Below are 12,028 nucleotides of genomic sequence, written 5' to 3'. Positions count from 1 at the left end.
GATACTGAAATGTAGAATCTACAACGATATAGAAATACTGCGAGCCTCGACACCATCCAATGTAAATCTTAGCTTCTATCCACATACGAACCCGCAAAAATTATCAATTGCCATATATAAATCTTGAATTCATTAGAACCGTTCTCGAGAGTTATCCACTCTGCTCAAATCTCAATTAAACTAATCAAATGGGCCGATAGACCCGAGCCCCATTAGCACTCCAACACCCAAGGATGTAACCCGACCTTAATGCAACCAGATAAATTTCTGCTCCACGCACATTACATCCTTCACTAATAACAACTCAAATCATTCCATGATTCTCATATACTCATAAAACCTAATACAACTCGTATCCAGAAATTCCCTTTACTCGAGTCATCCTTGATCTCAACCTCTACAAGTCATAACTGATTCACCAGTATACCTCAAACTAAAACTAATACGACACTTAGCCATGCAACCAACTTATCAATAGCAAACTCCCCCACTTGACTCAGAGCCATAGATCAAAACACACAAAAACTCACAATGCCCATACTCTATTACTTCCATAATACCATAGTGAGATTGAACTAAATCCTTCATAAACTTGTGCATCACAAACCATCTAGTACTTCAAATCATCTGCAAATCTCGCATTCACCCTCGTAACAGTCAAGACAACTCTCATACGCGATCCAAACTCAATCTGCAGCACATATAATTCAATGGTAAAGGAAGACTTGCTACAAAACAACATAGAGATCACACGCCCTCAGGACACCCCGTAGGAGATAACCCACCTACTTCATCTCAAACTAACATCTCTTTATACCCTTCCACCGTCATAAATATCATGCAATCACTTAATCTTCCTGAGTCTGAACTCATATCACGATATGAAATCTACTTCATTCCCTAACTAAACAACATAAAAAGATCCTTCAGCATACCCATAACTCGGGGCTATACATCAAATCAAGATGGAAATCAAGCACCAAATAGTTTTTTCTACCCTCAAGCAGACCCTCCTCGTCACATCCAAATCATATGAACACATATCGCAGTCATATCATACTCATCACATAGCCATCCAGCCATCACTTCCACTAATAGGGACACTACCAAACATATAAATCCAAAAGCATGCGCTCATACAATCAACACCTCAGTGCAAGCTACAGGCAAATCCCGGCCCCAAATCATCCAAACTGGCCCAACATCATCACACAAAAATCACATCTCGCCTCTCGTTTAGGGAATCATAAGTCGTCGATGCACAACTGATACCGAGCGTTCATGCGCGCATACGAATACGTGGAAGGAATTCCAAGAGTTACATTTCAAGCTGAATCAATGTCACACGATAAGAATTCAAGAGTGTGGGATTTCTTAAAGGTTCTGCAGCCTCTCGAAGATAAGTACAAACATCTCTGTATCGATCCGCGAGACTCTACTAAACCTGCTTATGACTCGTGAGACCTATGTAACCTAGGATCTCATACCAACTTGTCACGACCCAAAACTAACCCTATCGTGATGGCGCCTAATGTGGTACTAGGCAAGCAAACACACTACCAAAACCAATCAATATTTTTATTTTAAGACAAAACGAAAGCTATTTAACAAAGAACCTGCATAAGGAGTTTAAATCAAATCAACAAAGCGGGAAGAAAGTCCGACATTGGGGTATCACTAGTCATGAGCATCTACTACAACCGTCTGACAACATCAAGACTAACATAGCCTGGAAATAACTGAATACAACTAAGGGAGGATAAGGATGGAGAAAAGCAGGGTTGTGATCGCTAGGCATCTACCTTACTAACTCCGATGAACCGGCCACTAAGTAATCAACACCCGCTACCGGGTTCAGAAATACCTAAATCTGCACACAAGGTGCACGGAGTAATGTGAGTACGCTAACTTAGTAAGTAATAAAAATAAATAAAGACTGAGCAGTAGTGACGAGCAATAAATCATATACAGTTCATATCATGAAATATCAGTAAAATACAGCAAGCTTTTAAAATTTGGGTTTTGAATCAATTCAGCTCATTTAAATCTAGTTTCAATAAAACCATTTAAAACATCTTTCAACAGTTTTCAACGAAGTGATGAAACAATGAGTAAAAATGATAAAAACATAAACAGCCCCTCAGGCAAAACTTACTCGTATACACCCCCTCGGGCAACATAAATCAAGAATAGCCCCTCGGCGAACATCACTCGTGAAAAGCTCCCTCGGGCAAACACGAATCATAAACAGCCTTTTGGTTAAACCTCACAGTCACTCATATACAGCCCCTCGGGCATTACCTCACAATTGCTCATAAACAGCCCCTCGGGCACAATATGAATCAAGAACAACCCCTCAGGCAAAACATCATATCACTCACTCAGGGTACCCGCGCTCACTGGGGAGGAACAGACTCTTGAGGGGCTCCTACAGCCCAAGCACTATAACAAGCCACCTCGTGGCATAAATCAATCAGGCCCTCGGCCTCATAACAAGTCACCTAGTGGCATAAATCAATCAGGCTCACGGCCTCACAAAAATCATGAATCAATAACAACATACTGCGGCGTGCAGCCCGATCCCATAATATCCTTACAACATAGGCCCTCGGCCTCACTCAGTCAGAAACCTCTCAAGCCACTTGGGCTATCAGTAAAACAGGGTGCTCAGCCCAAAAATATCATTTCATGTATCAAAACAGAGCAATAAAGACTGAGTTATGAAATCAGTAAGCACGTCATGACTGAGTATAGATCTTAAATCAAAAACAGTGAGAGGATAATAAGAAAAAAACCCTAAGGGTCCAAACAACTCTGGCACAAGGCCCAAATATGGCATTCAGCCCAATTTATAGGAAATTCTTTCTAAAACACATAAGTATCATATAATTTAAGTCAAATACGCAACTTTATAGTTGCTATGGGACGGACCAAGTCATAATCCCCAACAGTGCATGCCCACACGCCCATCACCTAGTATGTGTGTCACCTCAAAATAGCAAAGTAATGTGAAATCCAGGGTTTGATACCCTCAGGACTAGATTTACAATCATTACTTACCTCAAACAAGCCAATTCTAATACCGAGCAAGCCAAACGATTCTCCAACAATGCCATCTCGCGCGTTCCGACCTCCGAACGGTTCGAAACTAACCAAAAATAACTCAAATACATCAAACTATGCTAAAGCAAGCAATCCCAATTAAAAAAAAGTCGAATCTTTAATCAAAAGCCCAAAATCGGCCAAAAAGCCCAACTCGGGCCCGCATCTCGAAACCCGGTAAACTCACAATCTGACAACTCATTCAATTATGAGTCCAACCATACTAGTTTCATCCAATTCCGACTCCGAATCGATGTTCAAAACTTAAAAATTTACTTTATGAAACTTTTGGCAAAAACCCCCCAAATTTCACTTTAAAAACATTAATCAAATGCCAAAAATGAAGATGGATTCATGAAATATAACCAAAACCGAGTAAAGAACACTTACCCCAATACATATGGCGAAAATCGCCTCCAAAATCGCCCAAATCCGAGCTCCTCAACTCAAAGTATGACCAAATGGACAAACTCTTATTTTATATATTTTTCTGCCAGTTATTCTACCTCGATTCTCATGCCAAATAATATTAAAACTCACTTTTAATGCCTCCAATGGATTCCTTATGAAATTTTAGTCAAGTTAGGCTCTTGAATCACTGCATTTGACCTTATATTGAAGGAGATATGTTGGTTTTAATGTTTGAAAATAGTACAGATTTTTAAATACAAATTCAATGGTAATTTCGTAATTAATCTGAAAAATCTGGCAACCTAATTCTTAGTAAAATGACCAAAAAATCCTCATACAATGTCTAAATTCGACGATTCTTTTTTTGTAGCTCCGTAATTATGATATGGATCTAATGCTTCTATAAAAATAGAAATCGGAGCTCATTTGCTTAATGTAGTACCATTTGTGCTTGAAAAACGACGTTGAAACATAAAAAACGAGCGCAACACAATTCAAATCTATTTGAAACTCACCCGAGCCCCTCGGGACCCTGTTTGAACATACCAAAAAGTCTCATATCATAACACAGACCTACTTGAGGCCTCAAAAGACACATAACAACATCGAAAAGACGAATCACACCTCAATTCGAAATCAATGAACTTGAAACTTCAAACTTCCACAACCGATACCGAAACTTACCAAACCATGTACGATTGACCTTAATTTTTGCACGCAAGTCACATTTGACATTATGGACCTGCTCCGACTTACGTAATCGAAATCCGACTTTGATATCAAAAAGTTCACTCCTAATCAAACTTTCCAAAATTCCAACGTTCGCTATTTCAAGCCAAACTCTATTACGGACCTCCAAATTATAATCACGAGTCACTTCTAAGTCCAAAATTACCCAACGGAGCTAACAGAACCATCAGAAATCCAATCCGAGGTCAAATTCTAAAATGTCAAAACTTGGTCAAACCTTTCAAATTTAAAACTTCTAGGTGAGAATCATTCTTCCAAATCAATTCCGAATAACCTGAAAACCAAAACCGACGATTCACATAAGTCATAATACTTCCTATGGAGCTACTCATGTCGTCAAACAACCGAGCGAAGTATTGCTCAAAATGACTGGTCGGGTCATTATAGATTAAGATCTGAATAATTAATATTCAGACTTTAAAAACAAACGCACTTAATATCTGAGATCTGAATGATTAAAAGTCAGACCTCCATTAAGTGAAAACAAATGAGGCCTAAGGATGCTCTTCGTGTGAACAATGGCAGGGATCTCAGAACTATGCACTATCCACCATCTTTTGTAACCGCCGTCATAGCAACTGATTATGAAGCTACTACCTATCTAGTGAAGAATATTAGGAAAGATGCATGCACTAAACTTGCATCCCTTGGAAACAAAAATGTCCTTCATGACTTTTCAATATTATGTAATAGCCAAGTAGGTAATGCCCCGTTGGGCGATTTTGACAATGTAGCTACTCCTTATAATTATTAGTATAATATAATAGATCCCTACTTATCAAAAAAAAAATGTAAAAAGTCAAAATCAGGCAGGTCACACAAAGAAATGGAAAAAGAAAAAAGGCGCCCTCGAGAGGAATCAAATACCAATTTTTTTCCTTCATCGGGTATTTTTTGGGGCATGTTTACTAAACGAATAAAAGCATTAATTGTCATTTAACTATGTTAAAGTTAAATAATTTTAAAAATTAAAATGTTAGAGTACATTACTTTACAAGTTAAAAAAAGGTTCATAGTCAAGAGAAGAACAAAGATAAATCATATGGGTAAATTTCACAAATGGCTATATAACTATGATTATAACTATATGTTTTTATATAAAAATATAGAACTTTCACTAACTCGCACAAAAATCATAGTAACCAAAAAATATAATTTTTCGGTAATATTTTCTTCTCGTTTTTTTATGTTGTTAGTCTGATAAATAATACCACAATTAAAAGAGGGACCCGAAACTCATATACATAAATTAAAATAATACTAAAAGTAAATTAATCTCTCTCCTAATCCCGCTAATAGTAACGATTGTTCTGATCTTAACACACTACCAACACAGTGTCATGTTAGGTAAAGGGGCTCTTTGATGCAATAAAAAAAATTGGTAATGCAAGTATTAATGACTGCTTACACAATTCGAATTTGTGACCTATACAAAGATAATTTTAGTGTTACTCCAAGGCCGTTAAAAGTAATATAAAGAAAGCTCACATGCAACCATTAATTGCAAGAAAGGATAAAGATTCTATGATTACTCACATAAAAAGGGAAACAACGTTGTAACTAGAAATAAACTGCAAATATAGCGGAAATGACTTGTTTAGAGTTATACTTTTCCTCTAAGTGGGTTCCTGTTGTATTCAAGAGATAATTATAGGTCCCAACCCTAGTTGTCAAATTTTGTTGCATATCGATATGTAATACCCTCTCATTTGTCGATCTGTTATAAGTGATGTGTTTAAATTCCAGATAGTTTGCCCCATCCCAGCAATGACCTCCCCTTAGTGATAGAGCCACCTAAATTGACACCTCTTCTCCATAAAATAAAGACAATGTTAGGTAATATTTTATTTATTTATTTATTTATTTATATACTATAAACTGAATCCTATTAACATTTTTGTATATTTTTTTATTTCTTATTTTTATACTCCTTAGTAAAAAATTTGGTTTCGCCTCCACGCCCTGTAAATACCATTATCAACGCCCACTCTCCCTCATTTCATTTCTTCTTTACACTTATTTTTTCTTGACGAACTGACTCAAGAACATCTTAAGATGGAGTGCTTTGGAACCAATGCTACGCAGGGGCGGAGGCACCTTGACACCGCTTGGCCGGAGAGTTTTATTTATTAATATATATGTAAATAATCTGCAAAAGGAAATATGGTCTAAATATAATAAATGGCACAACTTGACGTTAACAACTATGTTGGCCCGTTGGTGAAGTAATCCAGTTTCTGCTTGTGGTCAGGCGTTCGACTCTCCACGATGAAAACAACTTTTTTCTTAATATTTTAGTTTTCTTCTGGAAATTTATTGAAAGAAGCAGCGTCCTATGGATTCGAATGGATAATGAGCTATTGAAATGTTTGTTGCTTTATATAGTTTTTTTTTGGGTAATATTTGTACTGAGTCTATTATGAATACATTTTATAAAAATAAAAGTTCGTGGGGGAGAACTGTACTACTATATTTGAATTGTGTTTTTCTAAAGTATGATTTTATTAAAGTAATCTCTTCATTTGTACGCCTCTCTAAATTTCGATACCGCTTACAAAAAATTCTGCGTACGCCCCTGATGCTACGTATAACCAACCCCAGAAATCTCACAAATATTTTTTGGGAGCACAGATTTTGCTTAGAATATTGGGCATTATATTCACACTGGCTGCCACGTGGACCATTCTTACCAGCAAACATACTACTGTTAGTGTGTTTGACATTCAGATAAATGCTAACATAAGCTATCCTCCAAGTTTGAAGTAAAACAGATAGGAGTACTAAAGAATTTTGCTTATAGTATTTTTTTTTTCCTCTTAAAGTTCCTAATAGTTCTTTGTGATTTTGCACTTTTTGCCTCTCGCAGGTTTTTTTGCCTATGGAAATATCATTGGATGCTGCTTCTCTGTTCTCTCCCTGTGTGTCGCTTCCATCCTTGGCCATAAAGTTCTTGACCCATAATACTTCTTTTACATGTTCATTCATGATTTGGTATGTACACATTTGTCTCTTTATTGATCATGACGGGTTTTCAATCAGTTACTCCATCCGTTCCAGCTTATGTAAACATTTTTCTTTTTCAAGGTGGATTTCATAAGGTTAACTAAACCCATTGCTTTCACTTCGAACAATATTATATGTATGCAAATGTATACGCATACTAAAAATCACACATCAATCATAGCAAGTAATTAAGCCAGCCTTAATTAAGTTGGGATTGACACATAGTTATTGTTATAGACATAATAAAATTATAGTCTTTTTGAACTCACTTGACTCTAGGTCCTGCATGTACATGTATGTAACATATGTTATGGATTATCCTATTTTTAAGTTCCTCGACCAATGCGATATATGTAGTGTTGTTGAAACCATGCATTTTGAAGCAGCGTATAACATTTTTTCTGTGTACAGATGATGATGGTATTATTGCTGGCTGGATGTGCAGCAGCAACATCAATTGGATTTGTGGGGAAATATGGAGTGAGGCAGGCTGGGTGGATGCCCATTTGTGATCATGTTTCCAAATTCTGTCAGAGAGTTGCAGATAGTGTCATGCTCTCCTACTTGGGCGTTTTCTTCTACCTCTGCCTTACTATCATCTCTGCAAATCGATCTAGACATATTCAAGTTTGAAAAACAATTAGGAGCAATATATTCTAAAAGAATTCATTTTGCATCAATATATCACTAAGTAAAAGAAATTATGCAGACTACAGCTACTACTCTAAAAAAAAATATTATCAGTACATCAAACAAAACCAGCAAAAGTTCTAATTTTGGTAGAATCATAAATTGCTTGTAATTACTGCGTTATTAAGAGAAGTTACTTATTATTATCTTGTTCTGCTATGCCTATGTAAATTTGGGTTTGTTAATTTATTGGATTCTTTCAAATAATGCTCTCTACTCTCTTGTAAACTCTTTTTTTTTTAAATCCTTTTGTATAAAGAGTAGAACAACAAGTCATCCTATTAATTATCTCTTGGAGATTCCTATTCTGTAATGATAGTAAATGATATTTTGTAAATTTCGGTAAGAGTTTTTTTAGTTTTTTGGTTGACTTCAAGGTTAAAAGGAGTTTGTTTTGCCATTCAAAAAATAAGAAGAGTATTATTTTCCTACCCTAAAAGGTTAAAGAATAAGGAAAATTTTTGGCGAAAAATAACTTCATCAAGGGAAACCCCTTTGAGAAAATACTTTTCGAAATTCAATGGTGTTCTTTTCCTCCGGAGTGGGTTCCATTCCGTTCCATAAAAAACAAAAAAGAAAGTATTAGCCCTCCATTTTTGCTCCACACGATTCAACTACTGCAATCACTTAGTTTGGGTCAAGAAAAAGGCCACTTTCTCTTTTTCTAATTTATTTCATGTAATCTTAGAGAAGATAGAGAAATTTTATTTTGAGTGAGGTATGCCATCTAATACTTGAGTGAGGGCAGGGGTTGCTTGCCAAATGGCACCCGTGAAGGAAACCAGAACAGCATATAGCAGAAATTTGAACTTAACTCCGAGTGGTCCAAAACTCACCCGAGCCATCCGGGACCCCCTCCAGTTGTACCTACAAGTCAATAAACATAATCAGACCTGCTCGAACCTTCGGAACACATAAAATAACATCGAAACTAAGAATCGCACTCTAATACTAAATTGATCAACTTATGAACTTCAAACTTCTTCAACTAGCTCCGAACGCGCCGAATCATACTTAGACAATTCGGAATGACGCCAAATTTTGCGTACAAGTTAGAAATCACCATACAGATCTATTTTCAGGCTCAGAATGCCGAACGAACCTCGATAACACTAAAGTCTACCTCCAACCAAATTTAAAAAACTTGAAAACCTTCAATGCGCCAACTTTCAACATTAAGCGCGGAAACGCTCCCGGTTCACCGGAAAAGCGATCCGAACATACGATCATGTCCAAAATTACCATACAAACCTATTGGAACCATAAAATTTTGATTCCGAAATCTTTACTCAAAGTGTTGACTCAAGTCAAACTTGGCCATCTTAGGCTACTATTAAGGAACTAAGTGTTCCGATTTCAACCTGAACCCTTCCAAACCCAACTCAACCATCCCCGCAAGTCATAAAATAGTAAAAGCATATACGGGGAGTCTTAATTAGGGGAACATGAATCTATAAAGTAAAATTATCGATCGGGTCGTTAGTTTCTCCACCTCTTAAATAAATGTGCGTCCTCGAATAGGTCTAGACTCATACCCGGAGTGCTGAATAAGTGTGGATATCTGCTATGTATGTCCTCTTTGGTCTCCCAAGTTTCTTCATATACTGGTTGACCCCTATACTTGACCTTTACCGTAGAAATCTTCTTAGTCCTCAACTAGCGAACCTGCCAGTCAACTATAAAAACTGGGTCTTCCTCATAACCCAAACTCTCATCTAGTTGAAGAGTGATATAAGCTAACACATGCGACATGTCGGCATGGTACTTTCAGAGCATAGACACATGGAAGACCGTATGAACTCCCGATAGACTAGGAGGCAAAGCAAGCTCATAAGCAACCTCCCCAACTCGCCTCAACACCTCAAATGGGCCAATAAACCTCGGACTCAGCTTGCCCTTCTTTCCGAACCTCATGATACCCTTCATTGGCAAGACATTCAAGAGAACCTTCTTGCCCACCATAAATGATAAATCACGCGCCTTCTAATCCTGGTAACTCTTCTGTATAGACTTTGTTGTGCAAAGTCGCTTCTGAATCAACTTTACCTTCTCCAAGGCATCCTTTACTAAATCAGTTCCATATAACCTAGCATCGCCAGGCTCAAACTATCTGATGGGCGAACGACATTGCCGACCATATAAAGCCTCAAATGGAGCCATCTCGATGGTGGACTGATAATTGTTATTATAAGAAACCTCGATCAAGGGCAAGAATCGATCCCACTGTCCTCTGAACTTAATCACACACGCTTTGAGCATATCCTCTAGAATTTGAACTGTCCGCTCCGACTATTTCATGCCCCAACCTCAGGAAGCGCGACCGACGCTGAACCGAGATAACCTGGTCGAGCAAGCCTGCTAGATTTCCTTTTACCCAAATTACCCATAAATAAAGAATGGATACATTTCATTAATTAGACAATGAGATAGTCATGTGAACCACTCTACTTCGATACCATTAGTTGCATCATTTATAAGTCCCCAAAACAATACATTTCACAACCATAGCTTAACAGTAGAAGCATGTGATACAATTACGACATCTTTAGTTTAACCTTCCCATGCTAATACACAACTCACACTATATCTATAGAGCCTCTAATAGATACAAAAGTGTACAATGATAGTGTTGGCAACAAGGCTCTGGCTATATCTTAAAACGTAATAATACACACAGGACAAACGATGTACGACCTCAGAATGAAAGTGGGCTCACCAAGTTAGCTGGGAAGAATGAATACAGTTATCACTGGTCAATACCTTCCACTGTGGAACTACCTGCATCTATTAAAGATGCAGTGCCCCCGAAAAAGGAACGTTAGTATATGTCGAATAGTACTAGTATGAAAACCAAACACCTAATCAAGGACTTGGAAATACAACATGAATATGATGAATCAAGGTGACAATAGAATAGAATAGATAGTCGTTAAAGCCAAAGCAGATTTATCAAGAGCTTTCAATAACATTTATAAATCTTAAGTTGAGATCCTCTGAATCCATCTTTACACAAAGAGCCCCCTAACCCCAATGTATGCGGTGGAGGTGCGATCACAATAACACAAACTCTACTCAAGCAGCCCTGCCGCCTCACCCCAATGTATGCGGGTGAAGGTGTAACCACAGTACCAAAACTTACACAAACTGGCCCTACCGCCTCACCCCAATATATGCGTGTGGAGGTGTAACAACAATACCAAAACCCTACACAAAGTGGCCCTTCCACCTTACCCCAATATATGCGGGTGGAGGTATAATCCCAATCACAATGTCTACACAATTTGGCATAATAACTTTCATTTGAAATAAGACTTGGAGTTATCACATGTGGATACGAAATTCATACTTTGAACACATCCTCCATTAGAAGCATAACATTATAAGAGCATTTGAAACACGTATTTAACATATATCTTTGTCACAAAACTTATTCGGAATAATCGATTTATGATGACCAACTCAAAACTTACAAGAGTAATGTGGGGTTCAATTGTATGAGAAGAGTTTAGCCAACATACCTCACTTGAGTTTCCTTAAACTCTAAAATGTTCCAGAAATCTTAGCAACTTCGATCTATTTTAGAAATATAACAAATTGAACCAAAAATTAGGAAGATGATGATGGTTACAGCTCTTTTGAGCATTTTATCAAACACTAGGACTGCATTAAGGTTTCAAGGTCCTCCTATGGTGGATTCTATCATCTCACAACCCAAAATCTACCATTTTTAGCTCAACAATCTTCCTATAACCCTTGATAGCACATGCATGCAAAATGAACAACTCCCAAACCCAAGAATTGCCTTATTAATTACCTATTTTAGTTAAATTTCGAAATTGAGGCTTAGGGTGCAGAATCTTACCTCTAGGATGAAGACCTAGTGAGTTTTCTTTGTTAACCTTCCAAGATTTGAGCAAGAATTGAGGAATAATTAGTTGAGGAACTCTCTCATACTCTAGAGCATTTCCTCACTCTCAAAATATAAGTTTGAACTTTCTAGAATGACCCATAATATTGTTTTATAAGAATGGGGTCCGGTTTATAAAACCAGAAAAATAAGGCTCCGAAACAA

General features: G+C 37.3%; 1 protein-coding gene across 1 annotated transcript; it reads left to right on the top strand.

The window, feature by feature from the left end:
* The first annotated feature begins 4,750 nt into the window (after positions 1-4,750).
* LOC142174411 (CASP-like protein 1F1) lies at positions 4,751-7,899 on the top strand. The gene is made up of 4 exons (XM_075240200.1): positions 4,751-4,960; positions 7,130-7,181; positions 7,303-7,361; positions 7,678-7,899. The coding sequence occupies exons 1-4, from the start codon at positions 4,751-4,753 to the stop codon at positions 7,897-7,899; spliced, it is 543 nt and encodes a 180-aa protein (XP_075096301.1).
* Positions 7,900-12,028: the final 4,129 nt, after the last annotated feature.

Source organism: Nicotiana tabacum, chromosome 20 (genome assembly GCF_000715075.1).
Source record: "Nicotiana tabacum cultivar K326 chromosome 20, ASM71507v2, whole genome shotgun sequence".
NCBI lineage: Eukaryota > Viridiplantae > Streptophyta > Magnoliopsida > Solanales > Solanaceae > Nicotiana > Nicotiana tabacum.
Note: the sequence above shows the minus strand (reverse complement) of the source record. Positions and strands in the feature narration are given on the sequence as shown.